This window comes from Urocampus carinirostris, chromosome 20, assembly GCF_059441175.1.
Source record: "Urocampus carinirostris isolate Australia breed hairy pipefish chromosome 20, RoL_Ucar_1.0, whole genome shotgun sequence".
Classification (NCBI taxonomy): domain Eukaryota; kingdom Metazoa; phylum Chordata; class Actinopteri; order Syngnathiformes; family Syngnathidae; genus Urocampus; species Urocampus carinirostris.
The window spans coordinates 8617452-8635579 of record NC_142368.1 but is presented as its reverse complement, the minus strand read 5'-3'; the positions used below and the strand labels follow the sequence as shown (position 1 = coordinate 8635579).

Here is an 18128-nt window from a genome sequence, read left to right as displayed (position 1 = left end):
ATAGATCCATAAGGTGCGATTCTTGTGTTTAAATGGCCCGATTTTCAACCCGAAAGATGATGGAAGGCCTAAATTGTCATTTCTTATAAAAAAAAAATGTGGAAATTGTGGGTTACTGTAACCCAAGGATGGCAGTTTGGTTCTGAGGCCATATCAAGACGGTTCATTAAAGCGTGCAAATAATTAGCCTTGTTTTTCAGTATTACGCTTTATCATTCACTCTACATTAGTAACCTACCCTACATAATATCAAGACTGACAGAAGAATTTTTTTTTTTCTCAACACGTTCCGAAACACTGGAGAGAAATGATATGCATGTTTGGCATTGAATCTAAATTTAACCGGTTAATTTTCACAGTTAAGTGAATGCTGTTTTATACCTGGACCAACTCATCATGCTATACAAACCCAAACACTGCCTTCTAGTGTCTGGAGAGCGCATTCATTTTGTAAATAGTCAAGTCATGTTAATTTGTAAAGCCCTTAATTTCTGAGCGTATAAAAACAAATCACAACTCTTGATAGGAAAGACTAAAAGACTTCCTTCTTTTTTTGATGTACTCCAAAAATTAGGACAGGCCGCATAATCATCCAACCAGACTGTATGTTTGACACCCTTATTGTAACCCTTGCATACACAAATATCTATCTACCCTGGAGGGGTGACCGACAGCAAGACAAACACATACAAAAACCCAAAAATAAAATGGGAAAAAGTAGCAAAAAACACACACAAATATTTTTTGACTTGACTTGACCATGGCCAACCCAAATGCCCAAACACCCAAACAAGTTAGGCACCTGGGCACCCAAGTTGGTCATGCTTTCGTCCATCCAGATGAAACAGGACACAAGAAACCGTCCGTGTCACTCGGGTCAGGGTGACACAACACACTCTTCTGTGCAACAGCAGGGCCCCGACAGCTTTCACTGGTTTACCCCTGCCGCATCATACGAGTGTCCTAACTATCCCTTAGAACGCATCCAAACATCCCACTATCCTTTCACAACACCTCTCCACTCATTCCTATCACCAACAAGAGCTCTAGCTTTCACTAGATTTAGACCTCTTTCCTGCAGTGCACTCATAACACCACCCATCCACGTCAATTGCGCCCTTCCTCTTGGTCTCCTTCCGTTTACTTCTGCTAACACAAATATAAAATATGTAAATGTTTATACAGTCTTGTTGAACTTAAACAGGGTTGGGTAGGGTTACTTTAACTTGATTACTTTCAATTACTTTTGGATGACTCTAATACCAAATATGCTAATAAAAGACAAAAGAAACTAAATATGAATAAAACGATGACTCACACACGTGGTAAGCTTTCTCTCCTGGCTTTGATCTCTTTGATCTCCGGCAAAACGAACATAAAATGCGACAGAAACAAAATGAAAATAAATCCAAACAGCTTGCCAACATTATTTTTGCCGTTCCATGTATTCCGTTACTCCCCAAGCCTGCACAAAATTTAATCATTTTATTCATATTTAGTTTATTTTGTCTTTTATTAGCATATTTGGTATTGGGGTAATCCAAAAGTAAATGAAAGTAATCAAGTTAAAGTAACCCAACCCTGAACTTGAACTTTGTCACAAAAGACAGGCTTTAGATTATTATAAATCGAGTTTCCTCCCAAATAAAACATGGTACGTTATACGTAAACTTTTAAACTTGAGCGAAATATGAAAACGGAAATGACGTCATACGTTGCCATGGCTTGCTGTAATAGATTATCTGGATCGTGTGGAGGAATGTAGAGTGTCAATTAATTAACCAATGGGAAACCATTTTATACTTGTTTTACTTAAGATGAATATTACTTATACTGAGTCATTATCTTCTCGTGTTTCCACGCGAAACAACTTAAGATTCGACTCGGGAACCTAAAGAGAGCAGTAAACATTCCGACTGTCAAAGAAGAATGACAAACTTTGAATTCCAAGTTTAAGAAGCCCTAGCAGGTAGATTTTTTTGGTTCTTTTTGACGAAATACAACAACTTCTAACATGGCCGTTAAGCTAGCCGTACCGTCGCGTATATTGTTTCCTTAAAGACGTTTTCAACCAATATTTCCTGCTTGTGTTGGATTTATTTTTTCCTATTCCGCTGTCAAGTTTTCTATTTTATGTGTTTTGTTATTCTAGGGGCGTCAGGATGGCGGGTTTCTCGGCTTTATTGCGAGCTTTGAGGCTGGACACTATCTTTGCTTCGGCTCGTCAGTATCCGCTAGCCTGCTGTCTGCTCGCAGCCATGTTGGCGGCCACAATCCTGCTCCACAGGTCTGAGTCCTATGTCATGTGACACCACTCGGCTAAAATTAGAATTCGTATTATTTTGAATGTTATTGATAACCAGTTTTAAGTGCATTGCTTAAAATTAGTTTCAGTTACTAGTTACTTCATTTATCCCCCATATTACTGACACCAAATAGTTGCGCGTTACTCCGAAAGTAACCAGTTACAAATTACCATACCTGTCAACCTCCACGCTCCATGCCCTTACAAACTGTCGTATTTTCCCTTACAAAATAATCTTGCACCATATTTTTTTTCAAACGTGTTTATGTCGTTTAACATGTTATATTGTTCATGTGTTTCGTTATATCATATATATTGTAAATATGTTGTTGTGAGATACTGAGTTGCTCGAGATGAATGAGGTTTATTATAAAAAAGTAAAAAATTAAGTAGCTTGGACTGAACTGTAGAAAGAAAAAAATACATGCAAATATAATGAAGTAGAATAATACATTTTCCAATTCAAATACTTCATTTTCTGCATTAAATTATTGTTGGTGATATACTGATTAAAGGGATAATCACAAACCAGTCTTTGACAGCCGTCTCTCTTTAATGAGTTGAGCTGAAAAAGCCGGTTCTCTAAAAAGAGACGGACTTCCTCTCACTAAACAACTACGGATGAAATCCGATGTTTTTTAAGACTTTGTTCACGTGTGATTGGAATGATGCATGATGGGAAATCCCCAGGCGGCAGACGCATGTGCACAGTAGCATCAAATTGCACGCTTCGTTTGCAACGAAAAAAAACGATACCGAGATAGAGGCTACCGCGGCAAACTCTTTTGACTTGATTTATTTGCCGTTTCGTAATAGTCAGTGTATCACGGATGGTACCCATAATTGACAAATTTGCGTTTTTCCATAAAGATTTCCTTGTACGTCGTACACGTCTTAAAATGCATATTAAATGTACTTTGTACGGCAAAAACTTACAGGTTGACAGGTATGAATTACTAACTAAACTGGTGACGTTCCAAGCTTGGAAAAACAATAATAATGAATGATCTATCTATCTATTCATCTATCTATCCATCTATAATGGCAGCACAGTGGTTAGCGTGTGTGCGGCACAGTTCTGAGGTCATGAGATCGAACCTTCCTTTGTGGAGTTTGCATGTTCTCCCCGTGCTTGCGTGGGTTTCCTCCGGGCACTCCAGTTTCCTCCCACGTTCCATAAACATGCATGTCAGGCTAATTGGCCGGTACAAATTGTCCCTAAGTGTGACAGAGTGAGTTGTCTGGCTCTGTGTGCCCTGCGACTGGCTGGCAACCAGTTCAGGGTGTCCCCTGCCCACCTCCCGAAGATAGCTGGGATGGGTTCCAGCACCCCTGCGACCCTTCTGAGGATAAGCGGTGCAGATAATAGATGTTAATGTAATATATGTATATATATATTTTCCAAGATAATGCATGTCCATCTGTCTCGTCTTTGACTTGTTGAGCTCTGACGTCATGTAAAGCACACCAGCACCCTAGTAAGCCAACCACCCTATTGGTTTACATGTTAACTCAAAAGTCAAGAAAGTTTAGAGTGTTTAAAGACAAGGTTTTGCAGTTTTTGTGGAGAATGCAAACATTATGTCATTGTCAAGTGTCTGTGCTGTAAAAACAGGGGGTACTATAAATAATATTGTAATTAAACCTACTGTTCAGTGTAATTTCATAACATTTTTTGTCAGTGGTGTGCCGCGAAATTTTACCAATGTAAAAAAACGTGCCCTGGCACAAGAAAGGTTGAAAAACACTGCTGTAGAGGACAATCCAGGACTGATTGGCAGAAAAAAATAGGAGTCTGGATAATTGAAAAAATGCAGTAAGCAGACAGGATAACCGCGAGCACAGCAGCAACAAACACGAACCCAACGAGGAGAAAAAACAATGCGCACAGCAGGCGGGCCAGCTTACCAAGACCAAACAAAACTGGAAGCCTGCTATCTGGCGTATATCATATTAATTGCAAGACAAGCGGTGAAAAACACAAGAGGAAAAGTCACAATAACGTACCTAAAATATGGCGAAGTAAAATAAAGGAATGAACGCTGTACACAACGGCAGGTAAACTTACCCAGTTCCAACTACTACAAGCTGAAACGAACCCTATATATTCGTTGATTCGCTGTCCGTTGTTTTGCTTCTCGTAGTCATCCGGTGATGTCACAGCTCTAGGGGATATGAAGTTACTCTGTCTACTTTGAGACAATTTCTCGAGATCCATGATGCTTGGAATATTTTGCAACATATCTGCATGATTGTGGGGAGGAACACTATTCGTTCTGTGCCCAATTTAAAGAAAAAAACTGGTATTTTATAATCCTTAAACAGGTACCTCCACATTCTGATGGGTGTATGGTCCTTCGTAGTGGGCGTGGTCACCTTCTATTGGACCCTCGAGCCTGACTCCCTGCTACCGAATGTATTGTTTTCTAATACTGTGCCCTGCAAGGTGAGTCTCATTTACACTGGTGATATGGCGATCATCACAATGTTGTTGAGGATAACATGTGTGTCTGACAGATTCAGGAACCAGAGTTATTTCCATCAGGTCATAGTTGTGCCGTGTGCGGGAAGGTGAAATGCAAGCGGCATCGGTATGTTTGGGGTTTTAACATCATTGCCACATTTTTTTCTGAACAGAAACAAACAGGAATTTGCACCCTTTCAAGTGAACTCCTGATTGAATGTGGCATTTTAACCCTTGGATGCATGAGTGGGGTCAAAAACGACCCTATAGGTTTTTATTTTTCAAAATCTTTGCAAATTAAAACAGTTGTAATATTGTCATCTTCCAGGCTTTCCTCATAAAACATGTTTATGACATGATTCCTTTAGAATTTTTATTATTTTGGCCTCTAATTTTCCACCACCATACAAGGAAGAGTGTATGTACTGGTAGGTCATGCATCCGAGGGTTAAAGTTTGTGATCATTTTGTGACAACACGGTGATTCGGTGTGTTGTTTTTGTGGTGTTAAGCCCAACGTTGCTCCTGGAGAACTTCCAGCCATGGTTGGGCCTCAAGATTCATTCCAAGGTGGATGCATCGATCGCAGAGGTGAAAAGCTTGTCTTCGAATTTTACATTCATCATCATATTTGTCATCATGTCTTCTCTCGTGGTGGGCAGGTGTTCGAGCTTGTTCTGGAGAACTTTGTTTATCCGTGGTACCGGTGAGTTTCTCAGCGTTCATGATACTCTCATAAATACCGTGAATTCCAGACTACGGAGCCCACCTGATTATAAGCCACATGCACAAACTTAAGGAAGAAACTCGATATTGTCTTTGAACAAGCCACACAGGATTTTAAACCGCCGACCTAAACATTCCAAAAACATGCATGTCAAGGTTAATTGGCCGGTCCAAATTGTCCCTAGGTGAGAATGAGCGAGTGAGTTGTCTGTCTCTGTGTGCCCTACGACTGGCTTTCAACCTGTTCAGGGTGTCCCCTGCCCACTGCCTGAAGACAGCTGGGATGGGCCCCAGCACCCTACTGAGGATAAGCAGTGCAGATGATGGATGGATGGACTTAAACAGCCATAAAATGAACTTATTTAAGTTAATTTTTTGGATTTTGAAAAAATGTGGGGAAATGTCTAGTAAAGAAAAGTAACACATTGGGCCGCGATTAAGACTCTTGTTTGACAAATCCTTCCGCAGCTGCCAATCTTATTCAACTAGAGCAGCAGCCAAATTGTTGTTAATACATACGCAGGAGTGCAACATAAACATTCATAAAACAAGACTTAATGTACTGTACTGACTAAAATTCAGAAGCTTGTACACACTGCCTGTACTTCCTAGTAATGGAAATACTTGGTCTACTCTTATCATTTTGCCATGTGCGCAAGGGATTAGAGAGCTTAAGATCAGTCGCATGGCTCCGCTTGTCTACACAATATTTACAGCCGCAGTGTTGTTTAAAATGTAGAAAGAATTAGCGGCCTGTAGCTCGCAATTAATGGTACATCATACATTGACCTCCTCTTGCATCCCAGGGACATCACAGACGACGAGGCGTGCGTGGACGAGCTTCGTTTGAGCTTCCGGTTTTTGGCGTCTGTTTTTGTCCGCAGAGCTCAAAAGGTGGCGCCGGTTTCTTGTCAGATGTGTGGGAGACCTTGATCATTGAACATAAATTTGTTCTCAGGTGGACGTTTTAGGGGCTTTTGCTGTCCGAGTAATGAAGGCCGCAGTCAAGCATGTGGAGGTCCTTGCTAAAGCCAGCACTCGAGGTGGGACTGATAGTCTCTCAAGATTTCTCTCTGCTCTTGTTTATGTCAGCTCTTGTCAGTCCATGAAGGTCAGACATTGCAGCAAGCAGCTCTGCAGGAGTACGGCAGCAACCTCCACATGGCCGTGCGCAGCCGGCAGAATGAGCTTCTCTACCTTAGGAAGCTCACAGAGATGCTCTTTCCCTACTTGATGCCGCCTAAAGCAACAGAGTGCAGGTATGCTTGGCTTTTTATGCAGGGTTCGTATGGGTGCTTCCTTGAAAATGCTTGAATTTTAATGTTGTATTTTTAAGATTTGATAAATGCTTGTAAATACTTGAAATTGTTTCCTTGTTTCTGCAGTCTGACTCTGTAAACCACACATCAAATGTAGAAAGATAGAACAAGTCTATTCAAAATATGACTCTGACACGCCTGCTCTGTTGTCTTCGATTTGCCATTGCATTTCTTCTTCTCTTGTGATTAACGGCGGCTGGCATTAGTGCTTGTAAATGCTTGAAATGGTTGCCTTGTTTTTCGGCAGTCTGACTTAAAAATCTATGCATTCAATGAAGAAAAATAAAAGTGTTTAAAGATGACACCAACACACCTTCTCTGGTGGTTTCGCTTTGCTATTGCATTTCTTCCCTTGTAATTAACGGCAGCTGGGATTAGTTTTTATGGCATAGTCATATTGCGCCTAAGAGGACAGGGGTAAAGATAGGAGGCTGCCGTTTTAATGAAAATTGCATATGAAAATGGCATATGTAGATCATAGTTATAAACCCATTTCCATGTTTGTAAACAAGTGTGATGTTGCCAAGCTGTGTGTGCATTGTTGAGGCAGAACGGCGGAATACATGCCAGTTTGTACCATCAGATTGACAGAAAAAGATTGTAGATGGTAACATTTCAAATAAGCACAATGTGCAAGCAGCAAGATAGCGACTTAATTTTAGTGATCAAAGTGAACACCATAAAAACGTTGTTTTGATCGGTGCTACATATAGATTGTGAGAGCCACTTTGTGATGCTTTTGTGTGACTTTTTGCCCCATTTACAATGCCGGTTCATATTGGGCAAGTAGGGAGTAAAACGCTTTATGCTAGCAGGTTGAATTGATGAAAATAGAGGCTCGGACAACCAGTTAATATTTACCGTAGCTTAGTTCACACATAAGTTAAACTTAAGAAGACTTGACTTTCCTTGATTGCACCCACCCTTAATACGTTTGTTGGTGTTGGTGGGATGAATAAAAATAACAATAACGCAAATTAATTCATAATCATTAATAAAAATGGAAGAATGCATGATTTCTTTTTATTTGAATGGTACTGGAGAAAGTAGAAAACTGGCTTTGAAAGTCCTTACAAAATGCCTGACTTTGGCCATGAAAAAGGTGTACAAACCCTGTTAATACAGGAAAAAAAACAAGCCAGTCAAAGTCCTTCTGTAGAAAGACTCATTTTCCAAATTGCTGCGTGCAGGTCCCTAACATTGCTCCTGCGGGAAGTCCTGTCAGGTTCTGTTATGCTGCCTACTATGGACTTCATGGCTGATCCGGTGAGTCAGGCATAAGCCGCAGCCCCCTTCATCAAGTCTCTTTTGACACCAACCTACTTTTTGTTGTTTTTTCCAGGACACGGTTAACTTAATGGTGCTGAAGTTTGTCGATGACACTCCAGTAGGTTCAATTCTTATTATATGTTCTAAGGGGGATAGAAATATGATTTCGGAAACCTCTGTTGTTGAAGAAATTGCCTGGTTTTAGATTTGGGCAGAGTTTTCCACACAGAGTGTCAGGGCACATGAGTGTCCTTAAAAAGTTGAAAGAAGAATATTTTCTCTATTAAGTATGTGAAAACAATGCCCAACTGAGTTCGAAAAGCCCTTTTGCCTTTTTTCCCCCCTCGTCGTGCCTATCTGCTTTTATCTTTTAACAAAACCATTTGGGACTGAACACATTAGGTGGAAGGAATGTGGGCAGGAGGGATCGCTGGAAAGTGACCCCATGCTTAACCCCAAGGGTTTTTTTGTTTCTATTTGTTGGTGTGGCATGAAAACGGTGAACCTAAGATAAGGTGTTTTAAGTTCAGTCCAAACACCAACTCAAACCCCCAAAAACATTAAAAAATAAGAGTTAATTTGAGCCCATCTAAGAAATGCGCATACGTATACGTGCAACGTAAGGAGCTTGACAGAGGCCGCAATGACGACGTAAGGAAGTTATGTCATTATCGACATAAAATATAGGTCATTCATAAGCTATAGAATAGAAGTGTGTTTTAAGCCTAGATTTAAACAGTTCCACTGAGGTTGCAGATCGAAGCTCAGGGGGAAGAGCATTCCACAGCACCGGGGCCCGGATGGAGAACTCTCTCGAACCTGCGGATCTCTTCTTAGCTCTTTCGATCACAAGTAGACCAGTGTTTTCAGAGCAAAGGCTCTGGACCAGAACATGGGGGGAAATTGGAGGGTTTGCAACACTTGTGTCTACAGTTTTTAGACATTCTCTCAGTTATGTTTGTGCAAAGCACGGATGCTTTACTAACCCCTTGTTTTATAACCTTATCTTCTCTGTTCCTTTATCTTCTTGGCTCATACCTCACTGTGAATGTGTAAAACTGGAGTGTCATGCCCAATTTCGTTGTCACAATATGTTAACCCATTTTGTAACAATGACAATAAAGGTATATTCTATTCTATTCTAACAGTGCTGGGAATGTTACTTTATAGAACTATTTAGTTTTTGGTTACTAGCAACTTCTTCCAACAGTAAAAGCAACTATTACCGTTAAAGGACTATAAACGTAAGTCATCTGCTTGCTGGCTACTGCCGAGGTTCCCTCAAATAGAGATAGACTACCTCTGTTGAAAAGAGGTGATTCACTATGGTTGTTTGTTTTATTTTGCAGCCTGAAGCCGCCACTGAACCACCGTCTGCTTGCGTTACTTTCCTGCACAAATACGCGGACTGCAGCAGCAATAAGCCCTCAGTTAGTTCTTAAATTATTTGAGCTACATTCCCGACAATGCAACTCAATGCCCAAATGTTGACCTGGCAGGTTCTCAAGTTGGAGCTAAAAGATATCAGAGAGCAGCAGGACCTTCTGTTCCTCTTCATGAAATTCCTCAAGCAGGAGGGGGCCGTCCACGTTCTTCAGTTCTGCCTTGCCGTAGGTAGGTTTCCTAGTAGAGGCCATCCTCTTGATCGCAGGGTTTGTACGGGTGCCTGAACAGGACACTATGAAATGTCTTTTAGTGCAAGGATTACATTTCAATTATGGTCATATATTATTGGTTGTGTGACATATGAACGGGGTGTTTTGCAGTGGTATATTTTAATGAGGATAATTTAGCCCTCCTGAAAATGTAAGTTACATATTACTGTTATTTTTACCCAACAACTATATGGGGAGAGATTTGTCTCAAACATATTTACACACATATAATTTAGATCCACAAATATATTTGCAATTTATACAAGATTGAAAAATCCTACGTCCTGATAAATGCATAAATTGCATATGTAAATCACAGATATATTTGTGGACCTGAAAAACATGTAAATCGTGGATATATGTGAGGATCTACAAAATACATGATTCACATCGGATTTTTTCTTTTAATGGTACTGAAGAAATTGGAAAATTGGCTTTGAAAGTCCTTAAAAAGGTGTTTGAACCCTGTGACTAATTCCAAAGTGGCTCCGCTGTTTTCTCCAGAGGAGTTCAATGACAAAATCTTGAGTCCGGAGCTGTGCGACTCGGAGCTGCGGCGACTTCACGATGAGGTGGTGCACATCTACCAGACGTACTGCGTGGACGAGAGCATCGACAAGATCAACTTGGACCGCACCACGGTGGACGAAATCCGGAAAGGTAAAGCTCTGGCTGCACACCAAACTACACCACGCACTACCGTGCATTCAGGGTGGGCAGGGGAGGCACAGCCGGTTACTGACTCCAAGATAAAGGCAGGAGAATGAGAATAATAGGTCGGGAGATTTTCTCTCTCAAAATTGCAAAATGTTACCATTTTATTAAGAATATTATTAATCTAATTTGTATGGAACATCTTACTGTGCTGAACATTTTAAAGGCATGCAATACTATTGCCTCATGACAGGGCAATAGTGAGACCAGTTCATAGCTCGACAGCGCTTGTTCTCAGCCAATCAGGACATGAGGCAGAAGTCAGGCGGTGGATGCAGATTTAGGTCGGCCATCTTTCTATCACATGTGATCCACAGGCTTGTACAGTGGTACATCTACGTACAAAATTATTCTGTTCTGGGAGTAGCTTTGTAACCTAAAACATATGTAAATAGTGTTTTATATCAAAATGGCAGTATGTCCGGGGCACTTGTAATGTTCATCAAGTGTTTGAAATGGATGTGAGCGCCCTCACGATCTGCTCAATAAGCAGAGGATTGATGGGAACTGGAACAAAATTGTTTGTTCTATAGTATTTAAAAAATATATATTTTTATTAAAGTTTACTCGCTGTTGGGTCGGTTAGTTGTCATGAGAGAATATGGTACAGTGAGCTTCTTGAGGTCATGTTAATTTGGTATATTACCATGAAATAGAAACCTGGACACACCTCAAAAAAACAGAATGGGTTCACTCTGTCATAGGTTATAAACTTTAAATCTGCAATGGCAGCCTAAAGAAAACGTTGCTGCTTTTATAGTATTAGATGTGCCCCGAAATCAGAGTGAGGTGACATATCCAAAACTCATAGAGGTCTGTTAGAAGGGAAAACAATAAAGTGGACATACTCTGCTCAGTAAGTGTCCGTCAGAACTGACAAATCAAATCTATTTTAACGTGTAGTTGGTTACGGGGCTGACAACTTCCTCATAGATCTCCAACATTTTTCATCCACCCTTACAAGGTTTGTGTCTTTGGACACCTTGATGCCATATTACCTTGTACGTAATAATTTGAGACCCTTTTCTACTGACTTGAGATAAGTTTGCATAATAAGAGACAGAAATGATACGACCATGCTATCAAGAAAAGCGACTAAAGAGTCACTCGCTGTTGTTTGTTCAGCTGCCATATTAGCTCCGCTCATGATTCTTGGATACTGTAACTATGGTTGGAGTGGCTTAACGCTCTGTCCGATCCATGAATTATTCTGATTTGGCCCATATGTCATTCCCATATGTCCAGGATTAGTGATAGTATTAGCAAGCTAACAGCAAGTCAATACACCTAGTATTTTTCTCTTATGACATAATCTCTTGATTTTATTCAAAAGGAGCCCTATGTAAGATATTACTGTGCTGACCATCTGCAGATGCGGGGTAAGGCATGCAATTCTCCTGCTCCACAAGCAAGGGCAATAGCGACCATAGATTCTGATTAGGCGCACACCTGAGCCCCAAACAATAGAACTACTGGTAGTATTAGCAAGCTAACGGCAAGTCAAGACATCCAGTATTATTTTCTCGTTCCATGGACTTCATTTCATAATGGAGGATTACCTATCTATTGATGCCTTTATTCCAAAGGAGCAGCGCATATGCTTGATTTGTAAGGTAAAATAAGATAATACGTTTTCTGCTGTCAGTTTATATATTGCTTTCTTGCTGTGCCAAGAAAATGATGAATAAGTTGTACGTTCATTTGTTTGTAAATCTGACTGACCTCACAACACATCACTGACACCACGTGTCCACCGTTTAGTTTTTTCTCAAGACATTTTCTCTCCCTGACAGTTGCCGTCGGCCCATACGGCACCGTGATCAAGCTGCAGACTATGCGTTGCCTTTTTGAAGCCTACGAGCACGTGCTGTCGCTCCTTGAGAACGTCTTCACGCCGATGTTCTGCCACAGTGACGAGGTAAAGCTCTACCAACTTGCTGTGCATCCCGACTTAAACTTGACTGAATGTGCACAATGGCAAGTATTTCAGATACCTGCTGAAAGGAGCTGAGTCGCCGGCCAGGAACTCACGAGTCAGCAGGTTTGTCAGGATCGAACTCGTAGATTACTCATCAGTGATCATTTAATCCTGTTTTTTGATGTGCTCAGAAATACCTCCAAGCGTGGAGAATCATTTGGGATCAGCAGAATTGGCAGTAAAATCAAAGGTGTGTTCAAGAACCCCACCATGGAGGGCGCCATCTTGCCACCCAGCAACATGATGGACATCGATGATGACGTGGTGCGTTCACTTTTAATAGTTTGTGATTTTTATTTTGTTTTCATCCATCCATTATCCGTACCGCTTATCCTCAGTAGGGTCGCGGGGGTGCTGGAGCCCATCCCAGCTATCTTTGGGAAGTGGGCAGGGGACATCCTGTACTGGTTGCCAGCCAATCACAGGGCATTATTTTGTTTTGTTACATCTAATTTACTAATGGTTCTGAAATTAAATACAGATAAGGGAATTCATTTTTTTAAATAAATAAGTTAAAAAAAATAGAAATAATAATTTAAAAATATTTAAAATATAAAAATGTAGAATTAAATATAAAGACGAATAAATGCAGTTGAATTTCAGAATATAAAAGGCTCTGCTCTCTTAGGTATTTCATGTTGCAGATGTGCAGACTGATACATTTATAGCTTAGTAGACACATAAAATAAGGAGAGAAGACATCAATGGATTTTAAACTTGCAAAGAAACATGTGCGGACCAAACCCCCCAGATAAGAAAGTCCAACCTCTCCTAACAGCCCTCTCTTAAACCCTTACTTTTTATTAAATCTCTGTTACAAAAGTACATTCGCCCTAAAGGGTGACTGATCTAAAGAGTGCATATTAGTCAAATCGGCGAACAACTATGAAGTATAAGTGTCAAAATAACGAACATGCATCCTATGCAAACTCATTTGCAGGTGTCCAATATTAAAAACAGCGTAAACTTATTGACCTTTATCATGGATCCACTAATTAAGACTGGCACTCTTAATAATAGTTCATGCTCAACTGTATTCTGTTGATATCAAATTGCATTTATTTTGTATGTTTTTCACGTTAAGATTTTGAATTCTGTTTGATTTTGTTGTATTTATTTTTTTATATCTATTGATGTATTGTTAGTTGTATTTACATTTATTCATATATAGTATCTAAATCATATTTCATACCAGTTTTATGTTCACTTTCGTGTATTATTTTTTAGGTATTTACCTGTTTTTGATTTGGCCGAATTTTATCCTTCATACTCGTGATTGCTTTGCACGGCAGAATTTTAAAATTGTAGGTTGAATTCCAAACTATGCCACACAAGAGGATATAAATATCAGGGGAATAGCAGTTATAAAAGTAAATGTGTTGTGCTGTTACATGGCACAATCAAAACGCGTTAAAATAACTCATTCACTTCAGGTTCATGTAGTGACTTGTACTTAAAAAGAACACGGCGGATGTAGTACTAATCTCCTGTTGTGTTGTGTCAGTGGCGACAGTTTTTGGGGCGGCAGTAGCTCAGGAGGTAGAGCGATCGTTTTAGGATTAAGGGATCCCAGTTCGAATCCCGGCTTGTCCGTGTTACATGTCGAAGTGTCCTTGGGTAAGACATTGAACCCCCAATTAGATAGATAGATACTTTATTACCCCCAATAAGCAGGTTAGCGCCTTACATGGCTGCACACATCACGGCCGCTATTGGGAAATGTGAAGCACACTGTAAAGCGCTTTGGGAAGTCATTGACTTGAAAAGCGCTATATAAATGCAGATCATTTCATTTCATGATAGAAAAAAGGAATTAGATTATTGCTGTCAGGGCAAAAAGCAGCATAAAAGGTCTTCAACTGTAGATGAATATCAACCGGCTGCTGATTTGTGAACCAGGAACGTTTTTAGAGCTACGGTGCTGAGAAATCTTCAAGTGTGTGATGTTCGCATGGGTGTAAATCAGGTCTCACCAAGGAGGCACCAGGGTAGCCTGTGGACTGGTTCGAAAATATAGCTCACTGGGGATGAGTCATTGCGAATATTTAGAAAATTAGAATTCTAACTGGCATCATAAATCATCAACATGATCTTTGAATACATGATAAATTCTTTTTAAAATTAGCTTTGAAGGAGAAAAAATGAAACTAGTAAAACAAGTGCTGGAGTGAGCAGTTTGAGGTTTTTATTACAATAAAAAAAAAAACAACAACATCCTAAGCAATGAACAATGCTTAGGAAAACAGAACAATGCTGTAAGTGTGCTTTCAAAATGGCTGAGAATTATACACGCACACGAGGAGCGGAAAACCCCCAAGGAAACAGTAAATCAGAACACCAATAAGTAAAATGTAGAAACGTTATAACAACGAGGTGAATGGATATATTGTGGCGCCAAATGAATAAAACAAGACGTAAATAAGTACATTCGAATATAGGGATAATCGCGAGGTGATCTCATTACCACTAAATGATAAACTTGATTGAAAAAATGAAAATAACTGGAAAACACACACAATTCTATCTGCAGTGATGCATTTTAATATTCTATCCGCCTATAATTTGTACATTTAAATTACTCTGTGCCCTAATACAAGGCAGATGTTTCAGTGGACGACTACCGGGTACGTTTATTTTAACACTACTTCTAAAACTTCTACCTAGAAATAACATAAAACATAGTAACGACCTAGTAATAGCAAGCTGATTTTAGAAATGTGTATCAAACTGGGAGACTTGCATAACATTCATTTGGACAGGTAACTTAAAATTAGTTTTACCTGGTTATATCAGTATCAGAAATTATTTTCCCCCCATTTTATTAACACTCCACTTATTGAAACATGAATATTTTGTTTGTTTGTACATGATTCAATTGTTTGTTTGTTTGTACATGATTCAAATTGAATCTTTTCTTCCGGCGCCGTCACGAATGGCAGCCACTCCAGCAGCTCCCGTGTTATTTTCGATTGTTCTCGATTGTTCTCAGCTCAGGGATGCTGCTGGAAATGTGAATTTCCCTTCGGGGATGAACAAAGTATCTATCTATCTATATCTATCTATCTAGTTATCAGTCACTAAAAAGTATCTGTCGGCGTGTATAAATAAACTTGTTTGCTATGTCACACAATCTATTATTTATGTTCAGTGTTTTCCTTTGAGGGCTGTGGCATAAGGATTTATGAATTGAAGCTGCATTGGCAATGATCGGCTGACATTATTTGCACTTCATTGACAAATATTCATTAGATAGGCTCTATTTGGGCACAGCACACCCAAAAAACAAATGACCTAACAGAAACACAAAATATTTGGACAAAAGAACCAGATTTACAATACAATAATACATAAATAACAGGTGCCCAAAAGAAGTAGCCTTAAGATGAAGCTTCTGAGTGCCTAATCCTATTCCATATTTATTTTCCTAGCAAGAAAGAGATCTTCAAATCAAAGCCATAACACCGCACCGTTCCCCACAAGGAAAGTTTGAAGAAAATAAATGACATCTCAAACTTATGCCCACACAATAATGTTAAGGACAGAATACCAACAATAGTAAGGGAACAGACAAACAACAGAGCCAGCCAAGACCTTTGCAGTGCATCCTGTGACCAGACAGACAGTTGTAGATAAGTGTCAACCCGTGAATTTGTTTGCATCGTTTCAGTCGTAAACTTGGACCGTTTCACAGCACGTACAGACACACAAAATCCTACTGAACTGTTTAAACAATTTATTTTCAATCACATTTTCAAGTGGTGTATCATCAATCAGAACATGTCAATCTGTTTTATCTGAAAGTGCCTAAGAAGTTACTTTGGTCATAATTACATGGAACGATAATTTGTTTATAACCATCCATATTTGAATTAATTCCATTTCCCTATTGACAGTCATTACTAGTTCTGTATAATCGTTGTCACTAAAAATATGTTAGGCTCATTCTATTGGCAGGTGACAATAAGTACTTGAGACACTGCAAAAATATCGGTTCTGTACATATTGAAGAGTTTTGGTCCCAACACAGATCCTGTGGAACCCCCACATGAAATACCAAGATTTTTTTGAGCTGCAATCCTCCATGCTAACGCATTGTTTCCTGTTTGTTCGGTTAAGTTGTAAACAATTTCCAGCTGTTCCTCAAATTCCATAGTTTTCTAACTTAACTATTACAATTGAGTGATCGATTGTGTCGAATACCTAAAGATCCACAAAAAATACCACCTGCGTACTTTTTCCTGATCGAGCGCATTTGTAATTTCCTCTAATGCCACAATTATCCCCATTGAAGTAGTTCTTAGCCTTTAGAATCCATATCGACCACCATTTATTTATTTTATTTGTATTGTTTAGTAACATATAATAATCTTGCTAAGTGGGTGTGGCTTCTGTGGAGAAACCTGGTCACGTGACACACCGGAATACAGGTAGAGGAGGCAACGGTGGTTTTGGAGGACTCCTCTCCCGCAGCGCCCGCCACGGCAACAGGAAGCCTTAGGAAACTGTCGGCCTGGACCATCACCATCCCGTACGTGGACTTTCATGAGGATGAGGCCAAGAGGGAAAAGATTCCCGTCTTCTGCATTGATGTGGAGCGCCATGACAGGAAAGAAGGTGAGGCTAACATCATTAAACAGATTCCTGGTCGATTCTCATGAGGTATTCAAGGAATAACGTAGGATCCGCACTATAAAGCCCACACCTGCGATCTATTTTTCATATATTAGACGCACTGGATTATAAGACGCACGGAATTAAAACTACAGTTAGACCTATCCTTATTTATCCGAGTTGCACATTCGTTATGTATTTGTGCAATGATTGATCAGTCGAAAAATGTCGCTGACTAAAAGATTGTATGCAACAGGAAGCGAACCCGGGTCACAAGCTGTGGCTGAAAGTGCTGTAACCTAACCAATAGAGCAGGGTTTCCCAACTGGTGGTTCGGGGCCCAATAGTGGGTCGCGGGCCTTTGCTTTGGAAAAGTAATGCTAAGAAGAAAAAAATAGAGATAAATTGCACTTCAACAGTAGATGGCGATAATGTTCTGCTCGATCCCTTCCACCTGTTTAGTCCTTTGGTACATTTGAGAGGAACATCATCTCATTTTATTGGGATTTAGTTGGTATTATTGCCTTTTACTGCCCATTATGGGCCCCATGTGAGTTGGTGACAGAGGGGAAAGCGGTGACAAAAATGATCAAGTCGAAGGAAACAATTGCAAAAAAATGGTGTACAAGTGTCCAGTGGATGGTTTAAAGATGTTATATTTAAAGCTTTTAACCTTGATATTAAGTATGTATTAGCTAGAAAAATAATTATAGATGTTTAGGTAAACACTTTATTATTATTTAGACTTTAAGTATGTGGATGTATAGTACTTAAAGTCATTTTGGTTTTGCAAGTCATTTTGTTTTCTGAAAAATTGTTAATATATTCTACTGTCTCCGCTTTAAATTGTACAATCTTTCAGTGGATACATTTGAGAAGTGGATTTTCTTGAATGCGTCGCAGCTTGTCGTTAGGGTGGAATAGTGGTTCCTCATGTCAGACCGGTTGAGAACCACTGGTCTACATCGCTGGCGGTCTAGTGGTTAGGATGTGAAGCGCTCACCACTGCAATCCAGGTTTAATTCCGCTTGCATACTATCTTTTTGAATGATCCATCATTGCACAGCATAAATACTGTAGAATACTGT

The 18128-nt window shown here is 39.8% G+C and overlaps 2 protein-coding genes across 2 annotated transcripts in view; one reads left to right on the top strand and one right to left on the bottom strand.

Moving 5' to 3' along the window:
- Positions 1 to 1722: 1722 nt before the first annotated feature.
- Positions 1723 to 18128, top strand: part of LOC148346166 (sorting nexin-14-like) — a 23791-nt gene continuing 7385 nt past the window's right edge. The window contains exons 1-18 of the mRNA XM_088324546.1: positions 1723 to 1969; positions 2153 to 2287; positions 4631 to 4751; positions 4823 to 4896; positions 5281 to 5359; positions 5431 to 5474; positions 6301 to 6388; positions 6453 to 6537; positions 6597 to 6753; positions 8004 to 8079; positions 8156 to 8200; positions 9432 to 9512; positions 9582 to 9696; positions 10242 to 10397; positions 12245 to 12369; positions 12434 to 12492; positions 12561 to 12693; positions 16857 to 17043. Coding sequence (XP_088180672.1) covers positions 2163 to 2287; positions 4631 to 4751; positions 4823 to 4896; positions 5281 to 5359; positions 5431 to 5474; positions 6301 to 6388; positions 6453 to 6537; positions 6597 to 6753; positions 8004 to 8079; positions 8156 to 8200; positions 9432 to 9512; positions 9582 to 9696; positions 10242 to 10397; positions 12245 to 12369; positions 12434 to 12492; positions 12561 to 12693; positions 16857 to 17043 — 1750 coding nt within the window. The 5' untranslated portion in view covers positions 1723 to 1969; positions 2153 to 2162. The remainder of the gene's footprint in view (positions 1970 to 2152; positions 2288 to 4630; positions 4752 to 4822; positions 4897 to 5280; positions 5360 to 5430; positions 5475 to 6300; positions 6389 to 6452; positions 6538 to 6596; positions 6754 to 8003; positions 8080 to 8155; positions 8201 to 9431; positions 9513 to 9581; positions 9697 to 10241; positions 10398 to 12244; positions 12370 to 12433; positions 12493 to 12560; positions 12694 to 16856; positions 17044 to 18128) is intronic.
- Positions 14680 to 18128, bottom strand: part of mei4 (meiosis-specific, MEI4 homolog (S. cerevisiae)) — a 26106-nt gene continuing 22657 nt past the window's right edge. Inside the window, exon 6 of the mRNA XM_088324548.1 lies at positions 14680 to 17008. Within this exon, the coding sequence (XP_088180674.1) occupies positions 16970 to 17008 (39 nt within the window). The 3' untranslated portion in view covers positions 14680 to 16969. The remainder of the gene's footprint in view (positions 17009 to 18128) is intronic.